The sequence below is a fragment of the Myotis daubentonii genome, chromosome 1 (genome assembly GCF_963259705.1).
Source record: "Myotis daubentonii chromosome 1, mMyoDau2.1, whole genome shotgun sequence".
In the NCBI taxonomy this organism is placed as follows: domain Eukaryota; kingdom Metazoa; phylum Chordata; class Mammalia; order Chiroptera; family Vespertilionidae; genus Myotis; species Myotis daubentonii.
Genome location: NC_081840.1, coordinates 177612383 through 177636314, shown reverse-complemented (window position 1 = coordinate 177636314; position 23932 = coordinate 177612383). Strand labels below are relative to the sequence as shown.

The following is a 23932-nucleotide window of genomic DNA, read 5'->3' as shown; positions in this document are numbered from 1 at the left end:
TCTTATCTATGATCAGTGCATAAAGCCTCATTATTCATACATCCAACAGAAATATCTTCAATGCCATGGATATGTACTGTGAGGTTTTTAAAGTAAATTTGAAATATATTTTTATCCAACATAAAATAGGGTTATATTAGAGTAGGTGCTTTACTTGTACTACTTTTCCAATGGTGAAGGTATCCAATGTCCCTTCCAAGACCAGAGAAAGTCTCATATGAGTGTAATTTCTAAGGAAACTTGGTCTCTCTGTTCAATATGAAGAAAGCCTATTTGGAACCTGAAGTATTATTTTTGAAGCTACACTTCACCATCCTTTTACATTTAGAGATGCAGGACTTATTGATGAAAGTGGTTTTGAATGATAACTATACGTTACCAGAAGAAAAAAATGGCATTTCAAAATAAAATAGCATCATTATAAAAGCTAGTTAGAACAATGGTTCTCAACCTTCCTAATGCTGCGACCCTTTAATACAGTTCCTCATGTTGTGGTGACCCCCAATTTCATTGTTATAAATTGAACATAATTAAAGCATAGTGATTAATCACAAGAACAATATGTAAATATATATGTGTTTTCTAAAGGTTTTAGGTGACCCCTGTGAAAGGGTCATTCGACCCCCAAAGGGGTCGCGACCCACAGGTTGAGAACCTCTGAGTTAGAAGAATCATGTTTAAAGAGGTTGGCAAAAGTGAAACAAATATTTTCCTCAAGGAAATTAATTCACTGATTTAAATTCTAGATTTTTAAAAACTAGCTACTAGTAAACTGGTACTAGTTTCCCTTCTATCTCTTCCCATGATAGCATTATCAAGTATTCCTAATAAGCAATACCTTTGATAGACTTTATTTCTAATTCCTTTCTGAAAAGCAAGGAGGTAATTCCGTCCATCTCCAGAGAAAACTTCCACAGCAATAGGCTGAAATGATCAGAGAAAAAAAAGACATAAAGGAAAACACAAATAAGGTTATATATTAACTTTTCCACTATCAATTTCTATGAATTTGAAAAAGTTAACCCATTGAAGAACACTGAGTCATAAATTCCCAGCAGATTCAATTATAAAGTAAATAGAGCCTATTTGTTTCAAATGTGTTCTCAAATTTTTTTCTAAAATATTTCATAATAGAATGGTAAACTAAAATAATCAAAAAATTACAATTTTGTGAAATTATAAGGAAGATGTAATATTTATATTAAAAGGCAATTATAATGTTGACTTGGATAGCTATAGATAAGGATGGGTGACCAAGATATCACTTAAGTTTTAGGTTTTATTTTGTGTGTTTGTTTTTTTTAATATATTTTATTGGTTTTTTACAGAGAGGAAGGGAGAGAGATAGAGAGTTAGAAACATCGATGAGAGAGAAACATCGATCAGCCGCCTCCTGCACACTCCCCACTGGGGATGTGCCCGCAACCCAGGTACATGCCCTTGACCGGAATCGAACCTGGGACCCTTCAGTCCGCAGGCTGACGCTCTATCCACTGAGCCAAACCGGTTTCGGCGGTTTTTGTTTTTGTTTTAAAGAGATGCATTATACAGAGTTATGCACCGTATGATGTCAGTTTGTCACATAACCAAATTTAAGGAATAATCTATGAAATACTCTAAGGGATAATGCAGATCCTGCAGAGGGTTTTCATGGCATGCATCAGTTTTAAAATAATACATGCTCTGAATAAGGAACATGACAAAACACTGGGTACTACTAAGTCAACCCACCTGCAGGAGATACCTCCTTTTATGTACCTCCCTGATATCTTCATACGCAAAAATGCTGCACGTTCTCTTGAGCTGACTGGGGCCTTGCCTGGCTCCTCTAGGAATAATTGGCTCATGCATACTATAGGCAGCCAAGGGAAAGGAGATAAACAAAAACACAGCGAGAGATAAATTTAGAGTTCAAAAAAAGCTGTTATTCTCAACATATGAATAGAAGGGAGAACAGTATATCAGAATATTCACTTCAAAAAATATATTGAAGAGACTAATTTGTCAGCTACTGAGCACACGAGCAACCTCCTTTGATGAAGTTAATTTTAAAATCCCATTATTGCTATCAGGGCCAACTTATCAATCAGACACAGTGCCTAGATCTAAATACTTTCAGGGGCCCAAGAAAATGTTTTAATTTCTTTTAAAACCAGAAGAACAAAATTAAACTTTTAGGCAGAAGAATATGTTTTAAAATATAATATGGATATATTCATCTTTAAACCAAGTCATAAATATAAATTTTAATATTTTTATATGGAGAAAGGGGCCCATGAAAGTCATAATGTGGCCCTAATTGTTGCTGAAAGTGACTACCGTATATGAAATATCTCCTAGGAATGAATTGCAAAGATCATGTCTACATTCAACAGTGTTAGGTGTTCAAAATGGCAAAGGAAAAGAAAAATGTGTTGAATTTCTAAGCGTTTAGCTTTTCATCTTCCTTCTAGCTTGGTCTGCCTTCTGGGTTTTCCATTACCCACTATCACTTCCATCACAGAACTGGCAGAAGAAGGGCAGATGGGTAAGACTCAGCTCACTGCTGCCTGAGCCTTGATCACACTGCTTCCAGGGTACCCAGGGCACCCAGGAGGGTTGTGCAGTGGCCTGCGTTTTCTCTATAACTGTGCTTGTACTAAAATCTTTTAAAAAGAACAATTTGCAAATTCAGAATAAGTTTATAAACATATAGATTATAATACAAGAAATTTGGTGTCTAATATTATTAATGCATAGTCAAAACTTTAGTTTTCATTTTGAAATATAAAGCCATTTTTTTATTACTTTTAAATAACTATAACCCTTGTGAATATTTAACATGGATGCACACAAACTGAGAGGTAACATTATTTGAAACACAATTTCTGGATTAAAAAACAAAATGTGAATAATATTGTTTTCTAAAGATAGCTGTACTGTATGTCTCTTCATTCATCTACTTACTTTGGAGGTAAAGTTTCAATGTCTCTTATTTCCCTGGTTGCTGTCATTGTAAATCCATCAATCACATAAAAGTGCTCTTTACCAAAGAGAAGCAGCCCCTCACTGGTATCCAGGCCCTGGACTCGAGCACAACGGTACATGTGTTGGATCTATAAAGGAAAACCATAAACATTCATCAACATAGATTTTTATTTTATTTTGATATAACTGAAACAAAATGTTTTAAAACATGGATTTAATGGGCAAACAGGATTTTACCAAGGTCCCTCTGTGATGGCATCCCCTGAGCCAAGCATAGTAAATGAGTGTAAGCATATTAAAGAGAATCTGCTAAGACAGTGTCTGACTTGTAGTTGACCTCAGTAAAAAGAAACAATCATTTAGTCATATCCATCCACCCCCATGCATCATCCATTTTTCTCAATATTCACCGATACTCACTATGTGCCAGGCACATATGTACCAGGTTCCACAGATGATGAACTAGTTCGATAATGAGGGAGACAGACAGAAAACTTGGCAGGAAAGGGAACTGAGGCATACATGTAAACAGATTAGGACTGAGCCCTGTGTGAGCAAAGATGATACAAAGTGAAAAAGGTCTGGGGAGCCTAACAATCCTGAGTGAATCCCAGTTTTGTTACTTACTGTAGATCTAGCCAAGTTTCCTAATTTCTCTGGGCCTCTGTGTCTTTGTTTGTAAATTTCAAATGCACACTAGCTTGTTGTGAGAGCAAGGTAATTTACATATTCATGTTTGCAACTGTTGGCTATTTTCTCTTCCACACAGCTCACTTTTCCTTTTTCCATAACAACTCCTGGAACTAGAACTGGGATTGGTCCCTATCCGCTACCATCTGGATCCTTCCTGCCTGGCTGACTGTTATGCCATTGTAAAAAGCCCAAATTGGTATAAGTTGTATTTTCCTCATAGAAGGAAGGAATCACTGAATCTCTCAATGTAAGTATTGTTTTCTCTCCAATGAGCAGGATCTGTTCTTATTAAAAATTCTTTCTTGTTTAAACTCAGTTCAACATGAGACAAGGAAAAAGATCAACAACTAAACTACAGGCAAACAAATGTCAAATAAATGTCAGTTTGAATATACTTCTTGTACTACTGAATCTTAAAACAGTAAAAACTGTAATCATGAGATTAAAAGTTTAACAAGTGACAGCATTAGAAAGTAATTTTCTAAAATATGCAAATGTAAGTCAATATTCATAGCCACATTTGAACTACTTCAATAATAAAATGGTAGAATGTAACAGGAAAAATAATGATGCACTTTTAAAGTACCTTTAGTGTAGTGTAACATACATACAGAAAAATGTTTTTCAAAAATGCACAGCTTGGATTTTCAAATGCTAACTATGCTGCAACGAGCATCCTAATGAAGAAATATAACATTCCCAAGACTTCAGAGCTTCTCTTGTGCTTCCTTCAGACTTAATGAAGTTTTGCAGTTATATGGTTTTTAAAAATATTCTCATTCCACATTAATAAGGCCATATATTTGGACAGAATTTTAAAAATTATATACTACCTAGAGGCCCGGTGCACGAAATTCGTACACTGGGGAGGGGGGGGGGGTGTGTGTCCCTCAGCCCAGCCTGCACCCTCTCCAATCTGGGACCCCTTGGGGGATGTCCAACCGGCGGACATCCCTCTCACAATCCAGGACTGCTGGCTCCCAACCGCTCGTCTGATGGCCTGCCTGATTGCCCCTAACTGCTTCTGCCTGCCAGCCTGATCACCCCCTAACAATTCCCCTGCTAGCCTGATTGACACCTAACTGCTCCCCTGCCAGCCTGGTTGCCCTCAACTACCCTCTTCTGCCGGCCTGTTCACCCTTAACTACCCTCCCCTGCCAGCCTGGTTGCCCCTAACTGCCCTCCCCTGCTGGCCTGATCACCCATAACTGCCCTCCCCTGCCAGCCATCTTGTGGCTGTGGGCGCTGCCATCTTTGTGGGAGGGGCATTCAATTAGCATATTCCCTCCTTATTGGCTGTGGGCACTGCCATCTTTGAGGGTGGACAGTTAATTCACATATTTCCTCTTTATTGGCTGTGGGTGCAGCCATCTTTGCGATGGTGTGAGGGTCAATTAGCATATTCCCTCTTTATTAGATAGGATTTCTGGTTACTACTACAGAGTGGGCCAGATTTCAAGGGTTATTTCAAGATCTAATATAATAGAAAAAAGACCATCCTTTAAACAGTTGATGCTCATTACTCCTTCTTTCCTTCCTTCCTTTCCTTCCCTTTTCCTTCCTTCCTCCCTCCCTCCCTCCCTCCCTCCCTCCCTCCCTCCCTTCCTTCCTTCCTTCCTTCCTTCCTTCCTTCCTTCCTTCCTTCCTTCCTTCCTTCCTTCCTTCTTTCCTTCCTTCCTTCCTCTATCCCTTTATTTACTCAACCAAACACTCCTTCACTTAAGGTTTCAGGGTGTCTGCTAAGTGAGTGGAACTATACAGCAATAGGGTAGGAATAAGAAGCAGTGCTGGCCTATCAGGAGCTCCCTGGCTAGGGGGAGAGACAGACACAGGAATAAATAATCAGGACCTAATAAAATAGAGTAAAATATACAAGGCATTATAAAAGCATACAGGAGGGTATCTAGACAAGCCTGAGTTGGCAAGACAATCAAGAAACACTTCCTACATTTAAGTATTAAAGATATCCAAATAAATTAGACTGTATCAATGGGAGTTACAAGGAGAGGTTATGCAAATGATGGAGAGAGAGAGGCATTTTGGCAGAGAAGAGAATGAGTTAAGTGTAGAATGAAGAAATAACATCATGGATGTAGTAAACTGCAACACACACAATGCTGCAGGGGGCTCAAGCTACAAGGCAGGGTCAGTAAGAAGAGCTTGGAGAGATGGGCAAGGTGCAAGAGGCTGAAATAGAAAGGCAAAGTAATGTTCTATGAGTGAAGGAGACTGGGGAGATGGCACAGATTGGCTGACGCTTCTTGTAGGGATCACTGGAGTTATGGAGTTGAAAAAGCACAAGGCCAGAATGGGTTGTGTAGATGGGTTTGGATTAGAGAATTATACCAAGTACTGCAGTCTAATAAAGGGAATAGAGGAAGACGGTGGAGTAGGTGTCAGTTGTTAATACTGTGTCTGATGAAACTTGATGCTGTTTTATGTGATCAGCTAGGTTAGAAAATCCTGAAGATGAGAGAAGTACTGAACCCAAAAGGTGGTTTAATATTGTATTTCATCACAGAGGCTGAAATATTTATCTTCTGCCACCCTCTCAACCAGTCTTGTAAACTGGAAACAAGTTACTTACATACAATCCTTACTTTTTAGAAGCACAGTACCTTTTCTCCATCCTCTAGGAGGCGAAGTAGGGTGGCGTTGTCTGTTTTCTCCTCCTCTTCTATAGAGCCACCCTCAGCAATCTGGTCTTGTAACTGCTCCTGGTTCTCCTCATCACCTCCATCAGGTGCAGATCGGGACCGTTTTAGAGGAGGCTTGACCAGACCTACAGGATAATAACCAAGGGGGCCATGTGACCTTGCAGGGTCATTTGGGAAGCATTTAGTCTCATGTAGCCCCTCCTATGCATTTCCAATTTGAGATAACTCAGGATGCAACACAGTTCAATGGTTAACAACATAGACTCTGGAGTTAAATGGCTGTGTGACTTTGGAGAATTATTTGATCTCTCTGAATCTCAGTTGTCTTACCTATAAAACTGGAATAGGAATACTGCCTATCTTAGAGAATTGTTGGAGGACAAAATGAGGTAACTCATGTAATAAAAGCACTGAGCATTATGGTTATAAATAGTAAATTCTAAATAAGTATCAGATAATGATAAACAGAGAGTTTAGCATCATTAATGGTAAGAATGGTGTTGCTATGGACAAGTGTCATAGAGGAGATACCATGAATAAATGATCAATTCTTACCAGAAACAAAAGTAAAGATAACAATTTATAAACATGATTATAACAGATCCCACCTACTTAGACTGCCCATGAGGACTATTTTAAGACTTAGGTCATAAGTGGCAGTATGGTCATTCATACATCCTATCATCAGGCCATAAAGAATAAGAACAGAATTCTTTATAATACAGGGACAAATCATTTAATATGCAGATTATGGAAACACTTTCCTGCCTACATTTAGATAACTTTATTAATAATCACAGCAGATGACATTAAAATCAGTTAACAAGATCCCAAAATATAAGAACCACTCGAAATACACTCTAACTCCCACATTTAGTTAGATCAATAGTCTTAGTTGTACCAAAGAAAAGTCATGTTACACCTACCAGTGATAGTTGCTTTAAGAATTTTGGAAAGCATTAAGTCAGCCTGTTAGAATCTTATGCTTTCAATTTGTGTTATCAGGGGCTCTGCTTTGCCTTATGAAGAACCTTATTTTCACATTTAAAAGGGCATAATAAGTAAGCATAAGAGATCAAGTCCTGCTGGGGACATCCACGAGGGGAAAGCTTACAGCTGCATTGTTTTTAATTTGGTGAATCAAAACCTCCAACTCTATGTCTAGAATAACACCTTGCATATTATAGTAGTGGCACTGTATTTGTGATTTTAGCTCATTTAGAGATTAGGAAAATGAGGTCAAGAGAAGTGAAGTACCAATGACCCAAACACAAGTCGACTGACTCACTCTGTGAATTATACTGTGCGGCTTATACCCAGTAAATATAGCTTTAGAGTATCTCAATAATTTTGTTGGTGCAATGTCAAGAAAATTAGAAGGTTGTAAACTGTTCAACTACTGAAAGCTTCAAGGATTCTATGGAAACTTTGTATCAATTATGAAATGCTTAGTAAGTCATAATCATTATGAGAGAATAGGTATCCTAATATATAAAAACCCTGGGTCCGTCACGACCAGAGGCTTGACCAACAGGAAGTCAGTCCTGCAGTCAGCGCTGGATTGCCACGGCGATCCAGCACTGTGTCTGCAGGCTCGGTGACCCAGCACTGACTGCTGAGGGGGCTGCAAATCAGGCCCAGAGAGAGGCCTGACGGGAGAAGCAGGGTCTGATCTGCAGCCTGTGTAGCACCTATTGATCAGCACTTGCCTCTCTCTCTCCCGGTGGGGCCAGCAACAGCACCTCCATTTCTCTCCAGGCCTCCACTAGGGCTGCTGATCAGCCCTGCCTTTCTGATCAGGCCCCGCTGATAGGCCCAGAGACTCCGACTGGCATAGAAACCAACCAATCAGAACCAAATATGGGTGAAATATGAGGAGCCAATGGCTGCCTAGGAGGTGGAGCTTTTGACACTGACTGGCATAGAAACTGACCAATCAGAACCAAATCTGGGTCAACTGTGAGGAACCAATGGCTGCCTAGGAGGTGGAGCTTTTGACGCTGACTGGCATACAAACCTACCAATCAGAACCAAATTGGTCAGCAGAGGAGGGCAGTTGGGGGCGAGATCAGGCCAGTAGGGGAGGGCAGTTGGGGACGAGATCAGGCTGGCAGGGTAGGGCAGTTAGGGTGATCAGGCAGGCAGGCAGGCAGAGGCAGTTAGGGGCAATCAGGCAGGCAGGCAGCGAGGTTAGGGGAGATCAGGCAGAGGGGTTGGGGCCATGGTAGGCAAACGGGCTCACAAGCCACCTGCAGCTCTTTGGCCCCTTGAGTGTGGCTCTTCCTAAGCCTTAAGACAGTGGTCGGCAAACTCATTAGTCAACAGAGCCAAATATCAACAGTACAACGATTGAAATTTCTTTTGAGAGCCAAATTTTTTAAACTTAAACTATATAGGTAGGTACGTTGTTATTAACTTAATTAGGGTACTCCTAAGCTGGCCTTTGCTAAAAACAGCCTCAATCTGATTGAGGTACGTTCGCTGAGGTTGACCCCTTCCAATTCTCCCATCCACACTCGTCTTGTATACTTGTTTCGTCTATCTCCTTTCGTTCATCCTCTCTATATGTCCACCCTCCACTTCTTCTAACATCACTTCTTCAAAATAGACTCGCCCAGGCTGAAAACCGACTTCTGCGCATGGGCCACGAAGTTTCAATCACACTGTATGTGCGCGCCCGCACGTGGTATTTTGTGGAAGAGCCACACTCAAGGGGCCAAAGAGCCGCATGTGGCTTGCGAGCCGCGGTTTGCCGACCACTGCCTTAGGAGTACCCTAATTAAGTTAATAACAACGTACCTACCTATATAGTTTAAGTTTAAAAAATTTGGCTCTCAAAAGAAATTTCAATCGTCGTACTGTTGATATTTGACTCTGTTGACTAATGAGTTTGCTGACCACTGGGTTGGGCAATCAGGAAGGCAGGCAGAGGCAGTTAGGGGCAATCAGGCAGACAGGCAGGTGAGCGGTTAGGAGGCAGCAGTCCCAGCTTATGAGAGGGATGCCCGACTGCCGGTTTAGGCCTGATCCACCGGCAGTCAGACATCCCCCAAAGGGTCCCCGATTGGAGAGGGTGCAGGCTGGGCTGAGGGAACACCCCCCACTCCATGCATGAATTTCAGGCACCGGGCCAATAGTATTATAATAATAGGAGAAATGAATCATGATTTTCTATGGTATTTTTGGTTGAGATGGTCATATAGCTGTAGAAAGGAGGCAGAATGCATAACCATGAAAAGATTTGGAATAATCATAGGAAAAAAGACTATTACTGTTTCCTGTTGGCTAACATGCACTAAGGACACATTTTCAGTAGTGGTTTTAAACTTATAAATATTTATTTAGTTATCAGTTAACTGAAAATATCAGGTGCCACAAGAATTCTGCAAAATACAATTTAAAAAAAGAATTATCAAGTCAATGGGCATATTGCATTCATCTGCAGGCAACAAGAGCCAGTTGCTTTAAAAATTCAGATACAGAAATGAATTTTTAAGAAGAATGAGATGGCATAATATTTATGGATATCTTTAAGGCTGGACCTACTGTTCACAGTTGTTCCTATTTTCATATACATTCAAATATGAGGAATGCTCCTAATGATTTCAAATTGAAACCCAGAGGAAGGCTGACCTTTGACTTTGGCAATAGTGTCTTCGCCGTGCTCTGGCTCTTGCTGAGCAGCTTCACCTTCTGAACTCTCTACAATGGCATCTTGGACAATGGCGGGATTGCCAGAGGCTAGTCGCATGTAGTATTCTTTGCTGTCATAACTTATGGCTCTTCTGTACCTAGCAGGTTTCTAAGAAATAACAAGAGAAAAGAACTCAAATAATTGTCTTCAAGAATAAAAATATAAGCTTCCCAAGGGAAGGTATGGTGTCATGACTTCTTTACATGTTACCTTTTTCCTAGGGATTTTTAATAGACTGTATTTATACACAGTAAATCCATAGATTACTGGGGTTAAGTTTCTTTATTTTTAAATCCCATTGATTTTTAAAAGACATACGTAAAACAATATTAGCAGTTTTGTTCTTCCCGAAGTAGAAATGAACCCTCTCTAATTAAATAACATTTTCACATTAGTATAGTATGGGCTCACTGATGTATCAGAAAACTTCCCTATACAGTAGTAGTGTGAAGAGAATGCCCAGTGTTGGAGACCATCAAGTTACAAGGGGGATGTCTAGTCTGTAAGGAGCCTGGAATGCTGCTTGCATCCCAAGTACAGTAAGTAGGTCAGGCTTAAAGGGCCAGCCCTTCAGTTGGGGTCATCTGTACGAGTGTTTACTTCAGACACTTGCAGGTAGAGACTCAGAACTGCCCTGGTCTTTCGCATATTCCCAGGTCTCACTGGAACTCTGAAAATGGCCCAAACCTTCAGAGAGTCCTGACCAGCATGGACTCAACTAGCTTCAGAGCAGATGGTGCTCTCTGGTTGGTCTGCCACTTTGAGCTGGTATCTCCAATTTGTTAAAACATCCTCATTGTTGTATAGGAGAATATGATCCATAAACTTACTAACTAAATGAGTATATCAAGGGCATATATAAGTCAATTTAGAAAAAGAAATTTATTACCTACAACATTGGAAATATTTAATTTTTTTGGCATGAAACGAGCATTTTTCAGAATAATTAATATTTACCTGAAAAATGTTCTCCAATTGACCTAAACCTTTCCCCCCCACCTAATACAATGAAAACATTAAGGTCTAAAAGTTCCTACGAAAAAGTAAAACCAGAGGGAAAAGTTTACATGTATAAAGGTTCCTCACTCAGAATTAGACTCAGACTTTGAATTAATAATTAGAAAAGGATGGGGTTTGAAACATGCTTTAAAATGCTCTCTCTGTAAACATTTAATTCACCTTTCCTATGAATAAGAGTGTCTAATTTAAAAAATTCTATTGGCCTACTCTTCAAACGCAAGTAGTCAATACGTATTGTTTACAACAATGCTTATTTCAAGCAAGACATTTTTAAAAAAATGATTTCAAATTGAAGTGGAAAACTGTGTCCAATTGCTTGGAATATTTAGATGAAAATACTGAATCAAGTTGAGATAAAAGTACACCTAACTAAAACCACACCAGCCTTCTTTTAATTTCAGGCACAGAATCAGGGAATAAAGAGCTAACTGAAGACTGATATCCAGCAAATGGAAACTGATATATATTACATAACACAGGAAAGTATTAAAATGATGTAAAATAATATCACAATTATGGAAGGATCAACCTGATGAACAAATAAGAACACTGCAATATTTTGGAAATGAAAGCAAGGTAACACACTTTGTACTGTAACAGTTCTTCTACTTGATATATAACTATTATCTTTAACTCAAAATTGTTCATTTTAAAAAGATGAAAGCAGAGTTAGTGATGGGCAAGACAATGAATGAACACATGTGGGACAACATTTACAGATTTAAACTCAGAACCATAGGCATTTCCCCTAAATATTTTGAAGCATATTTCTGTGTTCTAAAGAACTACAGTTTTTATTGAATTATGTACAGAATCTTCCTGGGGGAAAAATTATAATTTTTTTAACAAATTAAAATAAATTTAAATTGTATTTTGAAAACTGGTCATATACTCTTAGTTTTCATTAGTTCCTTCTGATGGAAAAAATAATTTTAAAAGAGAAATACCCTTGCATTGTCAAAATACAGTTTAGTATCTAGTAAAATTAAATGAGTAATTGAAAAAACAGTTGAAGGTGTCAGGCTGCCCATTACTAACATGCGTCAGAACTTGTTAGTTAAGTATGAAGCCATACACATTTTATAGTGAGAGCAATGAACACTCCACCTGTTAGTGAGCCACACACAGACCCTAGGAAGCTAATTAGAGCAAAGCCGAGAAAGGCCAGAACAGTTCTCAGCAAAAATGAAACCCACTTTTCAACTCTAAGAAACTTATAGGAAGAGCAAATTGAAAGTCAATCTTTTAAGTTAGTCTAGTCTACCATGCACTAAAAACAAAACAAAACAAAACAAAAAAACCAAAACTGCAAGTAGTTTGCATTATTTTATGGTAATTTGTTTTACCTTTTGAGGAATGATATCATCGGAAGTCTCAGGCTGTTTACTTGGGATCTCAGACTGAAAACAGGGTATTAAGTATAAACACATCAGAAAAAAAAACATAAAGAATAACATAAAAATAAATTTTTCTTGAGGACTGTGTGGAATAGGAACCTGTACTCATGCAAAAGAAAATTAACACGACATCCTAGGCTGTTTGAAATAATCACGGAGCATCTTGTGATTATTTTCTCCACTATCAAGAGTAGTTTTAGAATGAAACTAAAATACACTAATTCTCAAGGCTACTGACTGAACAGGATATACTTAAAGACCACACTGACACAACTTCAGCACTGGCTGCCGCTGGCATGAATGATTTACAGGCAACTCTTCATGGCTTCAAAAGGAAAAAACTAGAAAATAGAACCTGATGCTAGCTATTGTCTTCCACCTACCTTTCACCTGGCTCACTCCCTATTCCCCAGATCTGTTTTGTAATAGGAGCAACTGGTTTAAATGATTATCTGCACTATCCCTGAGCCAAACAAATCACTAAGTGCTTGTTATTTAAAAACATCCTCTCATAAAGTCCATGGCCTTTACTTCCTTCACCACCTTACTGCTATAACCCCATAAAGGCTGAGAGCAGAAGGCAGACTGGATGTCAGCCTCCAACCAAAAGTTTTTGTAAAAAGTACTTTTAAAGAATTAGGTACAGATGGAAGGAGGTAAGGGGGCCGGGGCTGGGTGGAGGGGGATTAAGGAGGGGGGTGCATGGGGACATCTGCAATAGTGTCAACAATTTAAAAAAGAAGAATTAAGTGGCTGCTTTATATTTTATTCTCAGAATAAAATCCTGATGGACAGAAGGAAATTTCTAGTTAAGCTGTAGTGTGTGGCTTACGCAGGCGAACACACAGATACATACGGACAGACAATAATGCACCCAAGAACTACTTCCAATTTATCTTCCTTTTCCTGGTTTATATCTGAAGATGACTTCCGGTATCTTTCCCTACGGTAAACATGAGTAGGCAAAATGCTTTCACAGATGTTTGCTTCCCTAGACAAAACAAACACGGGGCTAGTGGACATGCTTTCAAATACTTCACGTAGTTTTAGTAAACCTTTGTTTTTCAAAACAAACTTTAAACTCGTACCTTATTTTGAAGAATAATCTTTAAAGTATCCATGCATGTTCTCTATCTTGATAAGAGTTTGGTTACACATGTATGCTACACATTTGTTAAAATTCATGGAATGGTACACTTAAGATTTCTATGTTTCAATGTGTGTAACATTTATGTCAATAAAAACAGAATTATAAACAAGGACTGAACTCTATTGACATGCATGTGGAAGTGCACAGGGATGAAGGGCACTGATTCAGCAATCACTGAAATTCCTAGAAAAACAAGATAAATGCTGGATTGATGTGTGAGAAACCAATACAGCAAAATGGACCAATGACTATTGTCAAACCCAACTCTGATATCCACTACGTACCCCTCAACTGGACTATGGGCAGGGTCTGACAGGTACACTCTTATATTGTCTCTGCAGCATATGATATAGTGCTGCTCTTTTAATACATGTGCTCACTGATCCACTAACTAAAGTTCTTATTTTACTAAATGGTAGTAAAGCATTCAATAGATAAGAAATATGTTATACCAATAATTTTAGTAGTACCTCAGCTCTCTTTTATTTAAAACTAGAGGCCCGATGCATGACATTGGTGCACGGGAGGGGGGGGGGCGGGGGGAGGCAGCCTCAGTCCAGCCTGTGTCCTCTCGCAGTCCAGGACCCCTCACTCCTTGCCGCCTGCCTGCTCGCTGCTCCGTAGCACTGCCACGGAGGCGGGAGAGGCTCCCAGCACCTCCTCTGTGCTCACCAGCCAGCTGTGAGCCCATTGAGCATCTGCCCATTGGTGGTCAGTGCGCATCATAGCAACCAGTCATTCCACCAGTTCAGTTGATTTGCATATTAGGCTTTTAATATATTATTGTTGTAATTATGCTCATATGGAAATCTCAATTTCTCCAAGTCAAAATTTCTAGAAAATATTTTTTTAGTCCTTTTACTTTAAAATTTTCTATAATGCTGGCAATAGAATTTCCTGAATGAGTTGCTCAGTTTCTTTGTCCTGTGATGTCTATATATTACATAAAAATATATGTGAAGGCAGCTATGAGAGACTCCCTTAATTGGAAAAGGGTCCTTTCAGTAAATTTATCCTTCTGCACTGAGCAGCCCAACATTAATAGGTAGACACTGAGGTTTTTACTCCAAAGATATTTGCAAAGAATAGTATATTTTGTTTGAGATTATTATTCTGTTAAAATAAGGGGATTACAGAATTAAAACCTGGTATTAATGGTTAAATATTTTTTAATAGCAAAATATGTAATCTTATTTCATTTAATAGGATTCAAGGTAATTAGACAAACTTCTTAAAAACAACCAGATTTTATATTTTTATCATATCGTAGGCCAGTGATGGTGAACCTATGACACACGTGTCAGAGGTGACACATGCACTCATTTTTTTGGTTGATTTTTCTTTGTTAAATGGAATTTAAATATATAAAATAAGTATCAAAAACATAAGTTTTTGTTTTACTATGGTTGCAAATATCAAAAAATTTCTATATGTGACATGGCACCAGAGTTAAGTTAGGGTTTTTCAAACTGCTGACACGCCGAGCTCAAAAGGTTCGCCATCACTGTCCTAGGCTCACATTTTAATACTATCTATAACTAATACTACCACTTAAAATATAGAATTATATTGCAATTTAGTTTAGCTTTTTTTAAGTTAAGAAAATTATCTCCCAAGGAAAGTCCCTGTGCAGAGATAAATTATTTTCATGGAAGAATACGAATTTTCCACATATACCAATTTTCCTCAGGATATAATTATTCTTGCTTTTATGAAAATAATTTTAATTGAGAAATTCTGAAAGCTTTTGAGTCTGTGGCAAATAAAACACTAAAATATGTTCTATATTCTATAAATAAACATCCAATTTAAAAACCAAGAAATAAAAGTTCAAAACTTAGAATAGGTAAGTTATTTTTTATGCAGCATACAATATTATCCAGGTTTAAGAAATAAAATTTTAATGACTAAGATAAATCACTTGATTCATTTCTAACCTATCACAGATTTTAAAACAATAAAACAACTTTTTAATCATCACTGTACTCTTTCAGCTTAAGCAACAGGACTATTGAAGTAAATGTTACTTAGAAACAATAATTATTCTTAATCAATAAGGCAATTAATCAAACCATTTGCTCTCATTCCAGGTAAAGCCTGCTAACCTATCAAGAGGCTTCAAAAGCCATTTTTAGGTTGGCAAATACGTGTTATTGCATAAAGTACTGACTATATTTTATAAAGACTCACACAAGGAGGGCAACACATTTATAAGAGTTGAAAGGGAAGAAAGACTGAGCTCTACTTCTGGTAGGCAATATTTAATATAGTTCAGGACAGAGGTGGGTTTACTATGAGGTTAAGAAAGCTTAAACTTCAACCACCTTTACTTCCCATGGGCTCCTTTCAAAATACTGGAAGAGGGGCTGGCCCTAGTAATTTTGTACACATAATTTGGTACTCTTTTTCTTATGGAGCCGCCTCCTTCTTCCCTCCAAGTTGTATAAACTTCAGGTCCCATAAAATCTGGCTCTAGTGGAAAAATTTCAGAATTAGGAAAATTCTACAGAATGTACAGAAAGCAATCGATAAAATCTCTAAGTTAGGAAAAGAGAATGCTGATGGTCAATTCAATGAAAATCTATCAAGAATCTATCAAGTTCTAGGTACTCTGTTAGCATTAGAAAGACAAAACCTAATATATAGTTTCTGTCTGAAAGAAATTCACTATTTACAGATAATGTCACAAAACCAAGAAACATCAGAATCTTTTCCTTTTCAAAAATGATTCAATTTCTGTCAACATTACACATGGTTCTATCACTTCGTAGCTGCGACCTAGAAAGAGTTCCTTAACTTTCCTAGGTTTCTAGTCCTCATGGTAAAACTGGGATGATAAGACAGACTCCACTTCAAGGGCCACTAGACACATAAATGAAACTGCATTTGTAAACTCTGTAGAGTGCTTAAAAGTACGGTATTCACTTTTTTTTTGGTTTCACAATAGAAGTCATGGGATAGCTGTTGCTTCTAGGTTTTAGAATTTCTTTGCTGTCACCATTGCCCGATTGCATATTCCATAGAACAAAAGTGGATATTCAATGGCATTTGAGATCTACAAAAGGTTCTGAACTAGCAAACTCAAACTATTCTTTCAGATTTCATCACAGCAGGTTAACCTAGACTTGTGCATGGGTCTGCATTCTATAATCATCTCCTCTATCCAGAGCGTCTTCTATTTTGAAATGTATCTTTAACATTTCTTGACTCTGTTGTGTTTCCCAATATGTACCCCATCTGGGGTACTAAATTCCATGTGGCATATACCTATTTCTGAGAGTGTCTGTTTAGATTTCATAGGCTGGTGAACTCCTTTGCTTAGGTAAAATGCTAATGATATTAAGGTTGTAAGTCTAAACTCTAAATAGGTTATTTTGTTTTATCTGATACAGAAAATTAAATATACTTCTGTAAAATAAATAACACTGTTATAAAGAAGGAAAGGAATAGATAAGACACAAAATATTCTGGTTATGTAACTCAAAAAGTATATGCCTCAGTGAAATAAAAATAGTGAGTCAGTCACATATTCAAGGGAGTATATTTACCTTACACAGGATGGAGCAAAAGTACATTTACAGTTGTTTATATAGAAAATAATACAATAATTAATAAATAATGATATAACAATAAACTTTTGTGTACTCACAACTGTAAACCCAACCTGTATTTTAGTATTCTTGAATGGATTCCATTTAAACGTGTATTGATTCAATAAAAAATATTTTATCAAATCTGGCTTAAATTCTTAATCAATTATTTATTTTGGGGGTAAGATTAAGAATGAGAGAATGTATTGCTGGTTTGCTCCGACAAAAGTAGGTGCTAGTAAAAGGCTACAAAAATACGGGTAGATTAATTTTCTTACACAATGCTCTGGTATTAGAAATTATGGCATTTTAAGTTACAGCTGTGCCAAATATGGAATTCTTGATAGAACTGAATAGCTTGGAAAATAGTAGACCTTGGGGAGCTATGTTGATAAGTTTTAAGTAACTATATATTAGCAGGTCTACAACCTACATTCTAAGTAGCTTCTGGACAGAGGTGGAACCCATGAGTATAAGTATATGAAGCCAGGGCTTTGCCAGAAGTAAAATAAAAGGAGGATTGAAACAATGCAAGTTGCCTCAAATTATATGATCTGAACTATTTATTAAAAGACCCATGTTCCAAGTCTCCTTTATAAATCTTAGTTTTAAAGTGAAGTTTTTAATAAAATATAATAAAACCTCTACACTGGGCAAGCAGATGGACTTTATAAGCTTTCAGGTTCTAAAATCCTATTAACCAAATACCTCAGAAGAACAAACCCAATATGTTTGTCAGTGGATGATTCTTTGTAATGATAATACTTTCTAATTGGATATGAGTTTCAATAGATTTATTTAGATCACTTCATTTTAGAGGCAGCTAAAATCTAGGGTGAAACAAAATATGAAATACAACCCCTAGTAACCTTTCTATCCAGAGATAAATTAAGCATAAGGTAGTCAGATTCTTGGGGAGGGAGAAAATCTTAAAATATGCTTTTCCAGACTATCTTTTTAAAGTCAGAATAACTCTTTTGAAAATTTAAATGATAATAAAGGAAGACATGAAAATCTTACTCATTAATAAGGGATACTGATTTTTTAAAAAATCATGAAACACTAGTCTAAAAGTCAGGGGTTCTCTAGAGCTGCCCATGTATCACAGTACCCACTCTGCACATGTGGTTCCTGGGCCTATGAAAAGTGGTTAGTCTGGACTGAGATGTGCTTTTAAGTACTTTGCATTTTGAAGACAAAGTACAAAACAGTAAAATACTTCATAAATAATGTTTTTATAGCTGATTACACATTGACATAATAGTAGTAGGAAACTGCATGAAATTATCTGCAAAATCCTCTTTCAATTCCCAAAGCTGTGATTCCATGACAAAAGTGCGTTTCTAAGGAGGAAACTATTATATATTTTGTAGGCAAGGAAATATTTTTAGACACTGAAGAGCTAAATTACTATTTAGAAATGTTATGAGGACTTTCAGACTTAAATTCAGTGGATCTTATACTCCTGTGTTCTCTCTTCTTAAATTTGTAGTGACTACTGGGAAAGACTCTATTTTCCCAGACATAATATGCAATTCCCCAATCATTATCAGTTTAGACAAAATTTATTTTAGTCTTGTGAAAAATCCTGAACAAAGGCTTTGGGAAGGGTAACTTGTCTGTATAAAAAGGTATGTAAGGGCAAATGTTTGTTTTAAACCCATGGAGTCGGTGATGAAGCTTCTTAACATGAATGGAAAGATCTACATGTTCAGGCAATTGTTCTTTGCTGCTTATTACGTTTCTTCAATGGGCATTGCTTAGTGCCAATACTCATTTTGTTTACTTAACACTCACTCATACAGGGCTTATTTTGTGCTGGACATTATTCTAAATACTTTACTAATTTCAATTAACTTAATCCTTTTAACATCTGTTTGAGGTGAAACCATTATTTTCTCCATTTTAGGCATAAGGAAACAGAAGCCCAAGCTGGCTCAATGACAGGTAGTAAGTCACCCAGCAATAGAGGGGTAGAGGTAGGCCTTAATCCAGGCAAGGCAGTCTGGTTGAAACCACTTCATTACAATGTCTCCCTGTCTCACTGCTGCAGCCTCTTATTCCACCACCACCACCCTGACATTACCAATTTAATACAGCATACTGAATTATCAAAATCAGACATTTTAGGTAATTGACCTAATAAGGAAAGATGCTTAAGAAAAAAAGCTTCAAGGCACCATTACAAACATGTAATTCTGCATACTCACCGCCACATTTGTCTCTTGTTCGGTGTCTGGCACGTAAGGGTAATGGTTATAAAACATATCATTTCGCACCATTTTCTTCCTCATTCTGCAGGGCCCTTCTGTCATCTCCAGCATCCATTTGTCTAGATGGGAGCCGATGGGGGGACCCCACAACCCTCGCTCCCGCAGCAGTTCATACTCGATTTGGCTCCACTCCTCGGTCACATACTTCAAGGCATTTTGCTGGCGCTGTGGGGAAGGAGTCCAGGTTGGTTTTTGAGCAAAAGTAAGAGTAACAATGAAAAATCTACAAATACCTTAAAACCAAGTTAATATCTGGAAACAAATATTGCCAACACACTAGATTACTGATAAGCTTTGTAATATTTCCAAAGTTTTTATGGAAAGAATATAAACATTCAACTCTGATAGGGAACTTCACATTCACATAAAATGTTTTAACAGTAGACGGTTATAACTAACTTAATTTAATGATTCATTGAATATATGTATACAACCTAAGTCTAAGAATAAAGATCTCTTTATACAACCAACAGTAAAACTTATTGAAAGAATAATCATAAAATTACATGAAATCATAGTAGTACTTATGCATTCAGGGAGTAGCAGAATTCCCTAAAATAACTAACCTAGTGTTAGGACCATAAAATATTAGCAGTTTAGCATTCAACAATCTTTAAAACAGTTGCTTTGGAAATAAAATATTTAGGATAAGCTGTAGAGTAATAATGAATTCACAAAGAAGCTTTCATTGAATTTAATTTTTACTGACAATCACCAAGCAACTGTAATAAAAAACCTTATTTTTAGTCTTTTATGTATTTAGAATTTCAAGAGACTTCTCAGAAACTTTGATGCATATTTTCACAATCTCCTAGATAAGTTTGAAAGACAGAGATCTGTATTATATTTTAATTTTTATTAGGAACAAGGACTGTTGTATGTCACTATTGAATGTTAACAGGATTCAGCTGTGATGATTTCAAATTTGTTGATTTTTTAATGCAGTTTTCCTATAGGAAATTCAAAATTTTGATCTTAAAACCAATAGCCAAAGTAACTATTGGCAGAAATAATTAAAATAATCTAATGATGAATGCGGTTCAGCAACTTAGCCTTAAAATGGGTAGGAAAAGAGTCCTTTCCCACTTAAGAAATGCAAAGAACCATTCTACTCGCTAAGTGGAGAGGAGATTAAAAATGGCAACAAAGTAAGTGGATGCTGTATGGACACGCTCCCAGGACCGAACTGGAATTATAACTGAAATACAGAAAAACTTCCTGAATAATCAATGGAAGACTCGCTGCAGAGAACCCTGATACACAAGGACCAAAAGTGGAGGCCGCATAGAGACTGGTAGGAGGGGTGGAGGCACAAAAGGGCTGGTCGGGCACCCACTGATGGCAACTGAAGTCCCAGAGAGATATCTCAGCTGTGGGGGGTTGCCACTGAGAACTCTGAGGTCTAATCCCCAAGCTGGGCCCCCCAGCAGAAAGCACCACAACTGAGAAGAGTACCCACATAACATCTGGCTGTGAAAATCAGTGGGGTTGCTCCTGTCAGGGAGAGACAGCTGGAAATTCAGGCACTCTCTTAAAGGACCAATTCACAAAATTCCCTGAGGACCCACACACCTTGTGCTCCAGCAGAGGGAGAGCAGAGTGGACTGAAGCTGAGTGAGCAGAAGCCAGGATTGGGGACTCAAGGGTTAGAGCTCAGAAGGCAGACACCAGGGTTTCCTTGCTGAGTCATTCCCTCAGGGAGTGGAGTACATCTTTCCCACAGACATTTGGTATACAGGAGGACTTGCCTGGGGGGAACACAGCTGATCCCACCCTATTGAAAAATACCTTGCCCTGAGGCCACTTACGAGACTAAAACTAACAATTAGCCTCCAGGCAGAAGCAATTGCCACACCCTGTTGAAAAAAACTCTCACCACCTCTGAGGACAATTGCCTGGGTGCAATTTAAGTCAGAATCATATCAGTCTGTAGGCAGAGGCAGTCTCTGGAGGCTTTGAGTCTTAGCCTGATCTAATTAGTCAGAAATAGTGTTTGACACTGTCCTGCACTAGAGATTGAGAGGTGTGGAGGATCTACGTAACAGTCACAAACCCAAAGAGGCAGCCAAAATGAGGAGACAAAGAAAAACCCTCCAAATGAAAGAACAAGAGAATTCTCCAGAAGAAGAGATAAGTGAAGCAGAGATAAGAAATTTATCTGAAACAGAGTTCAGAGTAATGTTGCTCAATAGCATGAGAAAAGATATAGTAACTATGAAAACATAAAAAAAGAATGACATAGCACAAATAAAGAACACATTGGAAGGAATACATAGCATGTTAGGGGAAGCTGAGGATCAAATCAATGAATTAGAAGACAGGGTTGAAAAAAATCAATCAGAGAACCAAAAAGGAAAAAAAACAACAACAACAATTAAAAAACAGGAGGACAGCTTAAAGGAGCTGTGGGACAACATGAAATGTAACAATATTAGAATAACAGGTATGCGAAAGAGTCAGAAAGGGACAAAGGATTAGAGAATGTGCCTGAAGAAATGGCAGAAAACTTCCCTAGCCTGGTAAAGGAAAAACTCACAGAAGTTCAGGGGCACAGCGAACCCCAAGCAAGAAGAACACAAACAGGCCCACACCCAGACACATCATAATTAAAATGCCAAAAATTAAAGACAGAGAGGATCTTAAAGGCAGCAAAAGAAAAGCAAACTGTTACCTACAAAGGAGCTCCCATAAGGCTGACATCTGATTTCTCATCAGAAACCCTACAGGCCAGAAGGGAATGGCATGAAGTACTCAAGGTAATGGAAAGCAAGGATCTGAAACCAAGATTACTATATCCAGCAATACTATCATTCAAAATAGATGGTCAAATAAAGAGCTTACTGGACAAAAAAAAAAAAAAAAAAAAGGCTATAGAAGTTCCTCACCACCAAGCCAGCATTACACAAAATGCTAAAGGGACTGCTGTAATGAGAAGAAACAGAGAGAGAAACCTAGGCATACAGAATTAAAATGGAAATAAATAAATACCTATCAATAAAAACCCTAAATGTAAATAGGTTAAAAGGCATAGGATAGCTGAATGGATACAAAAACATGACCCAACCATATGCTGTCTACAAGAGACCCACCTCAGAACAAAAGACACACATAGGATGAGAGTGAAGTGATGGGAAAAATTTTTCCATGCAAATGGAAAAGAAAAAAAAAGCTGGAGTAGCAATACTCATATCTGATAAAACAGATTTCAAAATGAAGGCCATGATAAGCGACGACAAAGGTCACTACAGAAATGCAAAACATACCAAGATTGTGATTATGGACTCTTACCTCCTGATGTTCCTTATATTGTGTGTCTACTAAGTCACGAACAACAGCGATATGTGTAAACATCCACTGAGAAATCTCCTGACAATGGACAGAAAAATAAGTTTAATATTTCATGTATTTCCTGGAAAAAATGAGTTAACTAGCCTTGAAATTAATGCTGAACAATTAGTTAAAATTCTGTTAAAGTCACCATTACAAATAGTCTCAATAAACTCTGAAAGATGACTTATGTGATGAAACTAATGGAGGAATGTGTGTTGAACACGAAAACCCTTCCCTGCTCTACCCCAATGCCCCATCAGGGAAGGGTTTGCTGCTGAGCTTCTGGGAATGCTGTCGCTACCTTTAGGGATCACTTCAGCTGCAGAGAGCCGCCTGGGCACCCCATACCCAATGACTGATTGACTTGGGGGTAAGCAGGGTCAGCCATTTCACCTCAGTACCGGTCTACTGATAGGCTATTTTGGCCCCTCAACTTACGTTGGCTGAGGATGTCACGGGACCTGCACTATAGCCAGGCATTTTCTTGTGACCAATCCTGCTTCCTTCTTCCACAGGTAATAACCACAAGGGAACCCCAATCAACATCACACACACTAAACTGCTTCTCAGACTGTGCTTCCTGGGAACCCCAGCTGCCACTTTGAATGACGGATACACACAGTCCCTCTCAGATCCGCTTCACACTGAGACTTGGGGATGGCAGAGGAAGTATGATGAGGAAGAAATTAATACTGGAAGTAGATGAGTTTTTGAAAAAAAAAACAGTCACAGGTATGTGTGTGTGTGTGTGTGTGTGTGTGTGTGTGTGTGTGTGTGTGTGTGTATGTATCTCTCTAAGATTTATTTTGAAAAGCCATTTTATTCTGCTGTTACTTTAAAATATCAGTAACAAAATTATCAAAAGTTCATAAAAATCGTCCATAGTCTGATCATATATCAACATCTGAATCTCATCTTATGTCCAGTTATGAAATGGATGTAAATACATAGCACTCATAATGCAATTCTATCACAATAAAATGAGATGTTACTGCAATCTAGAGTTATTTCTTTTTTTATAAATGATTGCTATGGTTTATTTTATTTTATTATTTATTGCATATATTTTTATTGATTTCATAAAGGGAGAGGGAGAGGGAGAGAGAGAGATAGCAACATCAATGATGAGAGAGAATCATTGATCAGCTGCCTCCTACACAC

The 23932-nt window shown here is 37.9% G+C and overlaps 1 protein-coding gene across 17 annotated transcripts in view; it reads right to left on the bottom strand.

Annotated features, from left to right (window-relative positions):
* The window catches only part of WDFY3 (WD repeat and FYVE domain containing 3), a 277660-nt gene that overhangs the window by 38813 nt on the left and 214915 nt on the right, over positions 1–23932 (bottom strand). For 15 of the 17 annotated variants that reach the window (XM_059666363.1, XM_059666352.1, XM_059666330.1 and 12 more), the window contains 8 exons: positions 22730–22807; positions 19379–19606; positions 12378–12431; positions 9951–10119; positions 6279–6442; positions 2947–3095; positions 1732–1852; positions 839–924 (listed from right to left, as the gene is read on the bottom strand). In XM_059666363.1, coding sequence (XP_059522346.1) covers positions 839–924; positions 1732–1852; positions 2947–3095; positions 6279–6442; positions 9951–10119; positions 12378–12431; positions 19379–19606; positions 22730–22807 — 1049 coding nt within the window. The remainder of the gene's footprint in view (positions 1–838; positions 925–1731; positions 1853–2946; positions 3096–6278; positions 6443–9950; positions 10120–12377; positions 12432–19378; positions 19607–22729; positions 22808–23932) is intronic. The other 2 variants (XM_059666252.1, XM_059666304.1) reach the window with 1 other exon arrangement.